Source organism: Squalius cephalus (assembly GCF_949319135.1).
Source record: "Squalius cephalus genome assembly, chromosome: 16".
NCBI lineage: Eukaryota > Metazoa > Chordata > Actinopteri > Cypriniformes > Leuciscidae > Squalius > Squalius cephalus.
In genome coordinates this window covers 21,403,374-21,418,231 of record NC_137137.1, presented here as the reverse complement: position 1 = coordinate 21,418,231, position 14,858 = coordinate 21,403,374, and the positions used below count along the sequence as shown (strand labels likewise).

Below are 14,858 nucleotides of genomic sequence, written 5' to 3'. Positions count from 1 at the left end.
CCAGATACTCCTATGGACCCAGCTTAGTAAGCTGCTCTTACTAAGGGCAGTGTTCATCCCTGGGAGCCTGAATCAGGGAGCAGACAGGGGCTGAGGCCCAGGGAATGGAGACGATTAGTAGGGAGTTTGGCTAGGCAGAAGTGGACCTGTTTGAGTATCAAGAAACGACTCACTGTCTGCTCTGGTTCTCCCTCACGCATCCAGCCCCACTGAATGCCATGATGCAGACATGGTCGAGGCTGCGTCTATACGACTTTACTACACCCTAGACCAGGGTATGTGCCTAAGGTCCCCACTTATGTGGCGCAATCTGTAGTGTTGTAGGCCTTTTGCTCTCCTCCCTTTTGGACTTTGGACCAGGATAAGCTAGACTTGCTATGCCAAGTCAGGGCATTGGATGCTTATGTCCAAGAGCTGAACTCTGGCTAAAGTTTGATACATTTTTCATGTGCTTTGGGTCGCATAGACGAGGGTCTCCACCAACCAAACAAAGGATTAGCAAGTGGATAGTCAATGCTATTTCTCTTGCATATAAGGTGTGTGGTCAGCCTTCATTTATGGCTGTAAGAGCTCATTCATCTTGAAGTATGGCGGCTCCTAAAGCCTTGTTGTCAGGGGTCTCCCTACAAGAAGTTTGTGATGTGGCGAGCTGGTCCTCTCCTTTCATATTTGTGAGGTTCTACGACCTAGACTTGGACTCCACACCGGGATCCCGGGTGCTCACATCCTAGATTGTGCACGCTAGAATTCACACTAGACAGGCACTTGTCAGTATGATGGAGTGGGTGTTCCCATAGCATTGTAACTTCAGACACAGTTCAGTTCCCTTGAAAAATAAAGTCTCAGGTTGTGACTGTAAGTAGGTTCCCTGAAAAGCCATACTTCCTGCATGCCGACTTGCTTTGGCCAATCAGAAGCTGACATTGTTTGGTCCAGGTGCGCTTTATAGCTTCCTGGTCATGAAGTCACACTATAAAGGATGACGTCCCGCCAATCAATTGGACTGATTACACACGTGCTTAAAGACGCGTTCCCATAGCGCCGTTACTTCCGATGCAGCGCCTCGTTCCCTTTTTAGGAAACCGTGTTAATAGTCGTAATCTGAGATGTTTTATGATAACATTTTTGACTTTTTGAAAATTTAAAACGATCTGACTTTAAAGGTTAGATTTTTTTGAATATTTTGAATGAAAGACTAATGAAGTTGAATAAAGTTTTGGCAAAAACAAATGTTTATGTTCATATTTACCAAGGGTGACAATATTTGTGGCAAATGTATTCCTGTGATGACAAAGAAATCATTATTCAGTCTTCAGTGTCACATGATCCCTCAGAAATCATTCTAAGATGCTAATTTGCTGCTAAAAATAACCACTTGTTATTATTATTATTATAAATAGTAATAAAATTCAGATAACCTTTGTGAAAACTGTGATACATTTATTTTCAGAACTCTTTGATGAATAGAAAGTTCTTTTAAATTTATTTGAAATAGAAAACTTTGTAATATTATAAATGCCTTTACTGTTACTTTTGATCAATTTAATGAATCCTTGCTGAATAAAAGTATGAATTTCTTTGAAAAAATCTAAATGACTCCACACCCATACTCTTTTGGGAATGTAGTCATTTATTCACGTATCTCTTTGGATCACATCCCTCATTCTGTCACAGACACCAGCTCAATGTTCTCTCCATCCTCCCCCTCTCCTCCTCTCCTGCTGTCTCTCTCCTCCTTCTGGCGCTTCATGGTCAGTCTGTCAGAGGGACACAAAGCAACATGACAGAATGGATGAAAACATAGTGTGCTTCCTTCCTAATCTTGTCTCTCTGAATAAAATCAGCTGGATGCCATGACAGATCACCCACTGTCATTCTTTTTTCCTCCCCATTCTCTCTACCTGCATGTGCCAACCCTAATGCAGTTCAGTTTATGTCCCTTGTAGAATCTGCAAGATGTTTATCAGTTGTTGTTTTTTATATACACTACCATTCACAATTTTGGTCAGTAGTCTTTTGTTGTTTTTGTTGTTTGTTTTGAAAAAAAAAAAACAACCTTTTATTCATTGCATTTATTCGATGCATTAAATTGATCAAAAGTGACAGTTAAGACATTTACAACAGGAATAAATTACATTTTAAAATGTATTACAATACAGTTATAATAAATTGTAATAATATTTCACAATATTAGTTTTTTTTTATTTTAATTTTAATTTTTTTATTTAGTCGGTTGAAGTCCAAAGTAGTCGATTGACGAGTTCACGCGCGTGATCATAGGTATTAAACCTATGCGTGTGAACTCTGCAATCGACTACTTTGGACTTCAACCGAAAAACAGGATGTAAACAAAGGTATTTGCGCTGGCTTAAATAACATCATTTTTATACATTTCTTTCACATCTACTGCAGTCAGACTCACTCGTGTTCACTCAGAAGGAATCACTCACATTTTATGTGCACTTGTAATGACACATCAAGGATGTTAAGAGGCTAAAAGCAGGTTTAGTACTTGCCCCATTGAAGTCAACAGGGTGCAAATTTTAAAAATAGAATAACTCGGTGTAGGCAACACCGATTTTTGTCGTTGTTCTCTGTATTGACAGCACTCCAAATGTACAAAAAAATGAGCTCAATGTTAAAATTGACCGGAGTTCTCCTTTAATGCAGTCTTAGTAAAAAAAGAAAAAAGGAATGTATACATTTATTAATATTGCTGTACCCTTTGTATATTCCAATAAAAAAATAAAAAAATAAATAAAAAAAAATTATATATATATATATGCAGTCTTGGAGAGCGTGAGAGACTTTAATCAAAAACATTTTGAATGGCAGTGTATATGTTTTATTTCTCTTATATTTGAAAAAAAAATTTTTACTGCAATATCTTACAGATTCTACAAGCGTATGTAAACTTGAGCACAGCTTGGATGTCATATACTCTAAAACATGAATTTTAAAAGAGGAATTAGTAAAAAGAGCTTTTACAGTAATTTTGTAGGAATTTGATGAAAAATCTATGGAATTTTGCAGATGTTTAATCATGTTAAAATAAGTACATAATAACAATTTTATTGATATTTTAGTAAAAAAAAATAAAAATTATATATATATACATAGAATTATGTCAGGTCAAGTCACCTTTCTTTATATAGCGCTTTTTACAATACAGATTGTTTCCAAGCAGCTTTACATGATAACAGGAAAATAATGCAACAAAGTTTGTTTCTAGAAGAAAATAGCATCATAGTACAGCTTAAGTAAGTTCAGTGATGTTAAATTTTTGTTGTAAAAAATATACATAGCCGCTCTGGAGAAAACCGTGATGTCATCGCAAATGCATCTATTAGCATTTCATTTTATATTTTCAGTTTTAGTATTATTAATTTTGTTAAGTGCTTTTGTCATTTGTATATTTTTTTTATTTCTATCTTTTATTTATATTTCAGTTTTAGGTTTTGTAATTTTAGTAGCCTATACTTCAACTTCAACTAATTTTATTTTAGCTAGTTGCTAAGGTAACATTTTCATTTTCATTAGTTTTTCCCCTAATATTTCTATATTTATACTAACTAACTAGCTTTAGTTAACAGTAACAACACTGGCCACAATATTTTATAAACAAACAATAGCAGGCCTTCCATTCCAATTCTGTGGGAACCTGCTGATTTCCGTGGGTGCAGATTCCATGCGGGCCTGATTATATCTAACCAAAATATGAAAGTTTAATGCGAACATAATGTCACTTAATGAAATTAAATTTGACAGCTACTGTAGTCAAATACTGCTACTATATATACAGTAAAAGCAACATATGCAAAAAAAAAAAATGCTAAGCAAGACAAATATTTAACAAACATCTGTGAGGTCATCCAAATGTGTTTTGTGAAGCAAACGTTTTTCTATGAAATGTCTCTCAGAAGTGTTGCTCTGATCAATAATTGCTTAATCATTTAATTACTCATTCTTTCTCCCTGTCTTAAAGTGTATTACATAGCCCCTTTTTAATATGCCCAAACTGCTGAGCATCAAACCTAATCCTGTTGTTATTATGACAGACCTGAGGTACACGATGATGACAAGGCTGCCTGTGATGCTGAGTACAGTGAGTAAAATCAATATAATGAGGAAACTGCTCCTATGAGGGCGAGGTGTGGCATCATAACCCGAGGGCAGGGACGGCAACATCGCAATCAGTCTAGGGGTTGTAGACGGCAGTGGGTTGACTGAGGGAAGGAGATAAGAGGAGGGCAAAAAAAACTTTACTAACTAGACCACAATGAGTTGTCACATTCAACACAAAGCATTATAAACCCGGCCTACCTTTCAGTTTAAAATAAATGCAGGACAGCACAGTACCCTTTTGATCCTGTAGGAGGCAGCGGTACATGCCTTCCTCACTGGTTGTCAGCTGATTGAGTACAATTTTAGACTCCTCTGTCACCACCAGCACTTCATACTCCCCATCACGTGACAGCTTTCAATGAATAATGAACAAACTCATTTTAGTACATTTTAATTAATAATTCAAATCACAATCGGTATCAGGTTTGTGGATCTCTGGAAAGATCAATACTAAAACTGTAACATATCAACCTAAAAGATAAACATTTAAAGCGGCGCTATGCAGTTTTGGCAATTTCAATTTCTTCGCTTTTTGCTCGTGGGTTTCTCTATAGAGCTCCCCCTACAGCTTCGGAATAGTTATTTGACAACACTGTAGTAAAAACGTTGGCGACTCTTCCCCCTCCCATCTTCTCCCGCTGGTCATGTGCATTTGTTTTCAAAGAAGCCGGCGAACGCATGGAGCCATGTCCACTGAGGTATGTATGATACACAGAAGGCTCGTATATAAATGTATGTGTGCAGTGCCGTAAAGCAATTCGTTACATTGCGAGACCTGATATCACGCGAAACTTCCTGACGCTGAGGCCGGCGGCCCAAAGTTGCAAGGGTGGTTTTTCCGCTCACCGGTGCTAGGGGGAAGCGAGACGGCCACCATTCAACCTGAAAAAAGTAATATAACCATTCCAATGATTCTGAAGCTGTTCAGTTAAGGTAAATTAAGCTAAACAAAACTGCATAGTTCCCCTTTAAAGTAAGCTAGTTGCTAGACCACTATTGAAGATACTTAAGGGGGCATTACCTTCTTAAACATTACTGTAAAGTTATATATAATTACATGGTCTAACCAGTACTTATTAGAAAGAGTCGTTTTTAACTGGAAAGCTGAGCTGCTGTTGTGCTTAAATTTAGTCAAGTTAGCATCACTTTTTTTAGCTAGTTACTCCCCAACATTCACTAATGAAAAAAGTAGTACACTTAATTGTAAAAGTATTTTTTTAAACCGTACTTGCTTATAACATTATTAACATAAGAGGCCACTTAAGTGTACTTCATCGACATTAAGTAGGTCTACATTTTAAATCATTGTTTTAAATATTTTGTTGCGCTTTAATAAAGTACACTTATTTTGATATGTTGACTAACATACTAAAGCACATGTAAAGTACTTGATTATAATTTTAACTGTAGTCTGTTGTTCATTTCGTTAATATATTTGCTATGTACTAAATTGCAACTTAATCATTACACTGACAATGTACTCTGTTAAAATGAAGGAATTTTTCATATTGATTTTTCGCAGGTGTTTTACCCGTATTTTGAATTCTGCATTACATTGTGTACAGCTGACCTGAATTTTTCAATAGAAATGGCATATTTCAATATAAATAGTGTGGCGAGGGGGGCGTGGTTCTGCAGAGTCTTTAGCGGGAGAGAGAGGAAGGAACGCCTCGGTTACGACTGTAACCTCGGTTCCCTGAAGAGGGAACGAGCGTTGCGTCGAGAATGACGCTATGGGGAACGCTTTGCGTGATGACGTCTTGAAGCACATGTAAAATCAGTCCAATGGTGTGGCGGAACGTCAGAGGCGGGTGACGTCACGTACCAGGAAGCTATAAAAGCCGGCCCGAAACAGAAAACGAAAGCTTCGTAAAGTCTGAAGTCGTGCTGACAGGCATGAAGGAGATATGGCAAGGCGACGCAACGCTCGTTCCCTCTTCAGGGAACCGAGGTTACAGTCGTAACCGAGGCATTCCCTTTCAAGGGAACTCGCGTTGCGTCGAGAATGACGCTATGGGGAACGTCTATACCAACGCCTCCATAGCTACAAATGTCTGTCCTGTGTGAAATCTTGTAGAGCAGCACTAGGATGACAAAACATGAGACCCTGGAGCAGAGTCTAGATCCAAAGAGTAGAACCTGACGAAAGTGTGCGGTGAGGACCACCCTGCCGCATCACAAACGTCCTGTAAAGATACTCCTGAAATAAGGGCCTTAGAGGCCGCCATACTCCTCGTAGAGTGCGACCGGACAGCCAAAGGAGAAGGCTGCCCAGCCGCCTCATAAGCAAGTGAGATAGCCTCAACCACCCACTTGCTCATTCTTTGCTTAGACACTGGGCCTCCCTTGTTAGGGGACCCAAAGCACACAAATAATTGATCACTTTTACGCCACAGGGCAGCTCTGTGGACATAAGCATCTAACGCCCGAACTGGGCAAAGCAAATTATTAGCCTCCTGGTCCGCATTCTGAAAGGGAGGAGGACAAAAGGCCTGCAGAACAATAGGTCTGACCACATTAGTGGGGACCTTGGGGATATAACCCGGTCTTGGATGAAGAAAGGCTTTAACCATACCCGGAGCAAACTCTAAGCATGACGGAGCAACCGACAATGCTTGCAGATCCCCTATTCTCTTAAGAGAAGAAATAGCCAGAAGGAAAAGAGCTTTCAGAGTTAGAAACTTCTCAGGAACCTCCTCAATGGGCTCAAAGGGGGCCAGGGACAGGCCTTGTAGAGCAATGGACAAGTCCCATGGTGGCACCCTAGAGCGAACTGCAGGCCTCAGCCTCCAAGTGCCACGAAGGAAACGAGATATTAAAGGGTCTTTCCCCACAGACATTCCACCCAAAGGAATGTGGTAAGCACCTATGGCCGCCACATAAACCTTTAAAGTGGACGGGGTCAGACCTGCCGTGAACCGGTCCTGCAGGAACTCCAGCACTGTACCAATTGGGCAGTTAACTGGGTCCAACCGACGGTCACTACACCAAGAAGTGAAAACCCTCCACTTCAGGGCGTAAAGTTTCCTCGTGGAGGGAGCTCTGGACTGTAGAATGGTCTCAACAACCTCAGTTGAGAGACCTGACTCTATGAGCTGGGCCCCCTCAGAGGCCAAGCCCACAGGTTCCACAGTTCTGGGCGGGGGTGGAATATTGAACCCCCTGCTTGGGACAGAAGGTCCCTCCTGACAGGAAGCTCCAGAGGATGCCCGTCGAGGAGGGACACAAGATCGGGAAACCATACTCTGCCCGGCCACCACGGGGCTATAAGAAGCAGGCGAACCCGGTCCCTGCGAACTCTCTCCAGAACTCCCGGGAGCAGAGCAACTGGGGGAAAGGCGTACAGGCGTAGCCTCGGCCATGCCTGTACCATAGCATCCAGTCCGAGAGGAGCTGGATGCGTGAGGGAGAACCAAAGTGGACAGTGAGACGTCTCTCGAGACGCAAACAGATCCACTTGTGCTTGGCCAAACTCCCTCCATATCAACTCCACCACCTCGGGGTGGAGCCTCCATTCCCCGGGCCTCGGCCCTTGTCTCGACAGAGTGTCTGCTCCTATATTCTGGACCCCGGGGATGTAGGCTGCCCTGAGTGACAGCAACTTCCCCTGGGACCACAAGAGGATATGGCGTGCCAGATTTGATAACGGGCGCGAGCGCAAACCCCCTTGGTGGTTGATATAGGCGACTACCGACGTGTTGTCTGTATGCACTAACACATGGTGCCCCCTGAGGTCTGTGATGAAGCTCCTCAGAGCCCGGAAGACAGCTAACATCTCTAGGCGATTGATATGCCAGGAACGATGATGGTCTTCCCACAGACCTTGAGATGAGCGACCCTCCAGGATCGCTCCCCAACCCGTGAGGGAAGCATCCGTCGTTAGCAGTTTGCGACGACAAGGAGCTCCCAACACTGGGCCCTGGGACAGGAACCACGGTTTCTTCCACATAACCAAGGCACGTAGGCATCGCCGCGTGACCTTGATTGTGCGAAAAGGGTTGCCCCTCGGGGAAAACCCCCTGGTCCTGAGCCACCACTGCAGGGGCCTCATGTGCAGTAGTCCAAAAGGTATCACGTTGGAAGCTGCTGCCATGAGACCCAACAGTCTCTGAAACTGTTTGACAGTGAGTAGCTGGCCTAGCTTTACACTTTTCACAGCTGCAAGAATGGACTCTATACGTGGCGGTGACAGGCGCGCCTGCATCGACACTGAATCCCACACCACGCCTAAAAAAGTGGTCCTCTGTAGTGGAGAAAGCACACTCTTCTTGGCGTTCAGCCGTAACCCCAGCTCTTTCATATGGGCGAGAACAACATCTCGATGTTGAACCGCCATCTGCTGCGACTGAGCTAAAATCAACCAATCGTCGATGTAGTTCATAATGCGAATGCCCTGGAGGCGAAGCGGCGCCAGAGCTGCATCCACGCATTTCGTGAAAGTGCGGGGTGATAAAGCTAGACCGAATGGAAGAACTCGATATTGGTATGCTTTGCCCCCGAAAGCAAACCTCAGGAACTTCCAATGACACGGACGGATGGAAATATGGAAATACGCGTCCTTGAGATCTATCGTGACAAACCAGTCCTCGGACCTGATCTGTGGCACGATTTGTCTCAACGTTAACATTTTGAACTTGAGTTGCATTACTGACTCGTTCAGAACTCGAAGATCTAAAATGGGACGCAATCCCCCGTCCTTTTTTGGAACAATGAAATACCGACTGTAAAACCCGGTTTCCCTGTTGGAGGGAGGTACATATTCTATGGCCCCTTTCTCTAACAGAGTGTTTACTTCCTGTTCCATAACCAGAACCTACTCGGGGGCCACCACTGTGGGTAGGACCCCCATAAACCGAGGTGGGCGTTTCTTGAATTGTATCTGATACCCTTTCTCTACGGTCTGCAGGAACCAACGAGAAACATTTGACAGTAGCTTCCACGCTGTCAAAGATTCTACTAGAGGTACCAGCCTCTCGAGACTGGTTTCTGGATTTTGTTGTTGTTGAGTAGTCAGTTCGTCGCCCTGTAACGGCGCACCGGCAGGGAACAACCGAACAGACTGCTCTAACACCCTCCTCGGAGGGGGCGGGCATCCCGAGGCCACTACGTTTCCGGGTGGTCCTTGAGATATGTGCTCGCCGGAGACCGCTGCGCCCTGTAACACCGGAGGCGGCAGGGTTGGCAGAACGGCCCCCTGAGGGTACCGAAGAGAGACGGGCACCGTAAAAAGAGGTGTTGACCGCTCTGCTTCGGGGGGGGCTACCCTCATTTGTCCTGAGCCCTCGGACGTCAGGACTTTTTCCCAGCAGCCTTCTTGGCAATAATAACGGTCCGCAGATCCGTCTTACCCCTCAAAGACTGCTGGGTTTGAGAGCGCCCTCCGTGTCCCCGTGATTTTTGTGGGGGAGCACGGGAGGACACGCTCTGCTTTTGAGTGGCACGATGTTCAGCGCTCTTTTTAGATGAGTGAGGCTGCTCCCGCTCAGCAGCCTCATGGAAAGAACGGCGGGGGAGAAGTTTTTGAAGTGCGGCTGCCTGCTTAGAAGCCTCTTGCGATTTAACAACAGCACTATTTACAGCATCACCAAATAAACCTGATGTGGAAATAGGAGCATCCAAAAGAAAATGTTTTTCTTTGTCCTATATTTCGCTCAGATTGAGCCACAGATGCCTCTCAGTGGCCACCAGGGCTGCCATAGAGCGGCCGATGGATTTAGCCGTCTCCTTGGTGGCCCTGAGAGACAAATCTGTGGCCCTACGCAATTCGGAAACGCCAATGCGGCTGATCCCTCTGCTGTCCGGGGAGGCGCAGGTAGCCGCACACCAACTGCCAGTCCAGAATCTCCTGGTCTACCAAGACCTCAAGCATGCCATCCTCCAGCGGGTCGGTCGGACTCCTGAACAACATCGACAGAGGTTCAGGACGGTGACCCTGGAAGAGTCCGGCCGACCCTTCGTCATGGCACAGCAGCTCCGGGACTCCTGCCGCAAATGGCTGATGGCCGACCGAAGCGACGTCGAGGAAGTCATCGATCGTGTGGTACTGGAGCAGTTCGTGGCTAGGTTGCCGAGGAAGACTGCCCAGTGGGTCCAGTGCCACCGCCCGACATCGCTGAAACAAGCCATCCAGCTGACGGAGGACCAGATGGTGGTGTGCCCAGGGGTCGGCGAACCCCTTCCATCTGCTTCTCTCTCTCTCTCTCTCTCTCTCTCTCTCTCTCTCTCTCTCTCTCTCACTCTATCTCCCCTAAACCTGTTCCACTTCCCAGGTCACGTGGAGGGCTCCCGCCGAAACCAATGCCGAGGTGGAGGACGGGGAATTCGACTGAGCCGACGGCCGTGCCTAGGACTCCTTCCAGGGGAGGGAGCTCGACCAGTGGGTTCTTCACTCCTTCAAAGTGTACCGCCGCTCTCTCCACGCCAATTACTGAAATCAGACACAGGTGTTCATCATCTGCACTTGACCTACTTACTCACCGCTCGGTTCCTTCGTCTCTCTCCCGCTACAGACTCTGCAGAACCACGCCCCCCTCGCCACAAATAGTATATTTTATTTGCCATAAATGCTTGTCAGTAAATCGGCATACATATTTAACCATATTTCAAAGACAATAGAACTAATTATGAACTTACAAATAAAGATATACTTAAGTCCTAATTAAGTGGGTCAAAGAAGTACAACTAATTGGGTTTATTATAAATATAAACTATAATACATTTCCATTTAATTGCGAATAACATGCAATTGAGTGTCCAAAAACATGATATTCAGTTTGCACTTAAGCATATTCTTTTAAATTATTATTTCCATAATAAGTCTTTATAAAAAGTGTGTTAAAGAGCAACTGTATGCAACATTATTCAAAATGGCTTCAAGATGATTTGAAACCTGCAAATGCATTCAAATGTGTGTGTGTGTGTGTGTGTGTCTGTGTGCATGTACATTCTTTTCATCAGGATGCCAGGAGTAATGGTACTCGGTCTGTCCAATGACAAGAGCGTGCCAAGGCAGGAAACAGTCCAGCACCACCTCCTCTCCTTCATCTGCCTTAAGATGATTCTCTGATAGAAACAGAAGGAGAGAAAGACAAAAGAGATGTGTTGATATAGTCCATTAAAGCCACATACAAAGGTGTGTATATCCGTGGGTGTTTGTCTCACCTCCACAGTCGAGAGGTGGAGTGGCTGACAGACATGTAAAGAGTCTATACTGACAGGAAGTGCAGTTCATCACTCTCTGATACAACAGCCCTGTAAGAAACAATCATCCGCACCCACACACACACCCAGTGAGCAATATAATACATGTATCATCACACTCCATTATACTCAGTGTCCTGTAACACATACAGTACACAACCAGTCAAAGATTTGAACACACTTGTGACTGAATTTATGTCTCTCAGGAAAATCATTTTGATCTAAAAGCTTAAAGAGGACCTATTATGCCATTTTACAAAGTCTTGATTTTGTTTTTGGGGTCTACTAGAATAGGTTTTCATGGTTGAATGTTCAAAAACACATTATTTTCACATATTTTACATTGTTGTAGCACTTCTCTTCCCTTTCTGTCAGAAACGCTTTGTTTAGTTCTGGTCTCTATGAAGCCCCTCCTTCTGAAAAGTGCAATGTGCTCAGATTGGTCGGCTGGACAAACGTGTTGTGATTGGTCAACCGTTTCGAGAATTTTCTAAAATGTCACGCCCCGCTTCATAAACGTTTCAACACACTACTAATGCAACCAGACCTCGACCCCTTTTTTACTTATGCCTTGGGCGGGACTTATTTAAATGTTGTGACGTGTACGTTCCCGGAAGAAAACTCAAGACTAGAATCGAGGCATTTCAGGAACAAACAGTGTGCACTAATATGGAGAATAACTCCCTTTGGAGTGTCATTTTTCAAGCTCAAACAGCAAGATTACACACTAAAGAAAGTTGTTAATGTATGGGGAAAAAAGCATAATAGGTCCATTAAATACATGAAGAGCTGTATTCAGTGTCAAGATCTGTAATCCAGGCGGAGGGTGGCTTTGTTTTTGGTTGCCATATAATTCTCATGCTTTTTTTAATTTCTGTAATTCTTGCACATTCACAGAAAATAGTTTACATCCACGCTGAAAAATAAGGTGGATAGAAAACTCAAATTGGTACTTACCGCATTTATTTGGACATAGACCTTTGGAAAATAATAATGATAAAACATAATTAGTGAGAATTAGGAGTTCTGAAACATCATTGCTATTTAAAAACATTTACAGTATGCCCTTTGTCTATAGACCCTTACCTTGGGTAACAAAAATCTCCAAATGTTTCTGAAGAATTCTTTTTCCTTTCTCCACTATAGTAATCATATCCCACTGAACAGAACCTACACAAGAATAACACAGTGATTTTTTTTCATGGTTTCAGATGTAAAGAATCTTCATTTTTCATATGTTTTACTCTAACATGAAAATTATAACATAATTGTAACATAATAATAACATGAAAAAAAATTAACGACTGCTGGAAGTACATAATCTGCATAAAGGCAGCTCTCACCTGTCCTGTCTTCTTTCCAGTGCCTCTTGAATTCACTCTGATATTCAGTCCGTGCACGATAGAGAGTTGTAGGATCTAAAGCAAATCAGATAGCACTCAACATCATAATTTATAAATATAACATGAAGACATAGGCAAGCAGAAATTTGGCAAATCTTGCATGTATTGCCAGTCAAAAGTTTGGACAAGCTTAATCATTTTTGCACCTTTTTCCAAATTCTGGAATAATAGCAATCAAAACTATTTTATATTTGAGCTTCAAGGTTGCCATCCTCTCAATGATCTCATGGATCTTAGGAGCGGTCTTATTTTAGTTCAATTAAAAGTAAGTAAAAACTAAAATTAATATATATATATATATATATATATATATATATATATATATATATATATATATATATATATATATAAATATATATAGGCCTACACGTTTATTTAGACTTCTGCAGATATGAATGTGAAACAAAACCTAATAAAATAATCATTCAGCAATCAAAACTATTTTATATTTGAGCTTCAAGGTTGCCATCCTCTCAATGATCTCATGGATCTTAGGAGCAGTATTATTTTAGTTCAATTAAAAGTAAAAGTAAAAAAAACTAAAATTAATGTATATATATATATATATATATATATATATATATATATATATACACACACAGTTATTAGACAAAGTTATTGTTAATCTAAATGGGTTATTCAACTCTAAATGGGTTATTTCAACTACTTTCAACAACAACAACAACAAAAATCACAGACAAGAATAGCGGCATCTCCTCACTACTCCTGATATAGACCATTTCAATATTTGAAGTGGATCAAAACCTTTCATCAAAGTTATACATGAATTTTGAACAATAGCCTAACTTACCCGTTCTTGTCTTAGAACAACTTTGATTAACTTTTTTGATCCACTTCAAATGTTGACTACACACACACACACACACACACACACACAGCAAGCAAATCTGTATGTGACTATACTTGAACACCATAATATAACACTTTACCTTCAAGGACCTAAAAAGTGTATTTGTATGTTTTATTCTTAATTGCCCAATTATTAACCTGCACGCAACACGCAATCAGACAATGAGCCGTCAGACTATTCAGACAAACGTTTAATGTTCTGTGTAAAAAGTTTAATCATAAAACTCTTATTGAAAGAGTCCGGTAATTCCAATCATCGTTTATTTTCAGAGTTTGGAAATTTTCGCTGGTTTTCACAGATCTGAGATTTTAAAATGGCGCCACCGGAAATGCTTCAGGACCAGACATGCGCATTAGCATTCCAACGCCTTTGTTATTGTTAACGTATTCACCTTAAGGTTATAACGCTATAACAGCAGTAGGCCTTACGTTACCTATGACACCCCGAAATGATGTGCTGGTCTCCCGATAGTTGATGTAAGCTTGCTCAATGATTTGATTCAGTTCAATCTGATCACGGACAGTGATTCCTTTAACTGAGGACAGGAAATCTTCGTGCACATAACGAACCACCGGGTCACACTGTAGACAGGACCTTACACTGGGGCATGATCCCAGAATCAAAAAACAGCCAAAAAGAAAAGCAAACGCCATTTTGGAAAATATAAAACGTGAATCTTTGGTATTATTTAACCCTTTCACACGTATGTTTAGCGTGAGATTTAAGGTGACCGTTATTTTAGAACGTATCGGTCACGTGACACACCGAATCCACAAAAGCACTGTAGCCTATGGCAGATGTATTGCTTTTACTGCGTTCTTTTTATTCAAAATATTCACAAACTTGTTGGCTTTGTCATCAACTACCTGATATTCCGATTCTCAAATAGCCTACGTGTAAGTGTAGCAGGTATTGAGAAGAGAATACTATTGTTATGATTGTTTATTTCATTGGTTCACGTAGTTTGTTATGGTGCAGTACCGAAAGACTCCAGCAGGGGGTGGGGTGATCCCACATCATAATACAGACACCGAGGGAAACGCAACAAGTGTCTGTCTGTAATTTTAATATTTTTATGTTCCCCTTTTCAGGTAAGCCCCTTAAATAACCGAATATTTGATGAATATTTTATGTTAATATGAGTTTGTGCATAGGATGTTCGTATAATTGTTATACCCTGTGGAAAAAGAGATGAGATTGTCGCACATGGCGAACGTGAATAGTTTCCGATGCTATGCTACCATCAGCACGCCTCAATG

General features: G+C 42.0%; 1 protein-coding gene across 2 annotated transcripts; it reads right to left on the bottom strand.

The window, feature by feature from the left end:
* Positions 1 to 1,619: 1,619 nt before the first annotated feature.
* izumo1 (izumo sperm-oocyte fusion 1) lies at positions 1,620 to 14,324 on the bottom strand. Of its 2 annotated transcripts, none has more exons than XM_079897928.1 (9): positions 14,033 to 14,324; positions 12,669 to 12,743; positions 12,412 to 12,495; positions 12,283 to 12,303; positions 11,287 to 11,376; positions 11,069 to 11,187; positions 4,324 to 4,477; positions 4,061 to 4,226; positions 1,620 to 1,757 (listed from the first exon to the last, which is right to left on the bottom strand). In XM_079897928.1, exons 1-9 carry the CDS (start codon positions 14,250 to 14,252, stop codon positions 1,661 to 1,663), a joined length of 1,026 nt encoding a protein of 341 aa, XP_079754054.1. In that variant the 5' UTR covers positions 14,253 to 14,324; the 3' UTR covers positions 1,620 to 1,660. The 2 variants fall into 2 exon arrangements, with proteins under 2 accessions (XP_079754054.1, XP_079754055.1); XM_079897929.1 differs by having other exon boundaries at positions 1,709 to 1,757; positions 4,167 to 4,226.
* Between the last annotated feature and the right edge of the window lie 534 nt (positions 14,325 to 14,858).

Coding starts and splice junctions, on each gene's coding strand:
- izumo1 (XM_079897928.1), bottom strand. CDS start 14,252: ATGGCGTTTGCTTTTCTTTTTGGCTGTTTTTTGATTCTGGGATCATGC. Junction 4,478..11,068: donor GGCATCCTGATGAAAAGAAT/GTACATGCACAC, acceptor ATTCATTGAAAG/CTGTCACGTGATGGGGAGTA. Junction 4,227..4,323: donor CATTTATTTTAAACTGAAAG/GTAGGCCGGGTT, acceptor TCCTTCCCTCAG/TCAACCCACTGCCGTCTACA.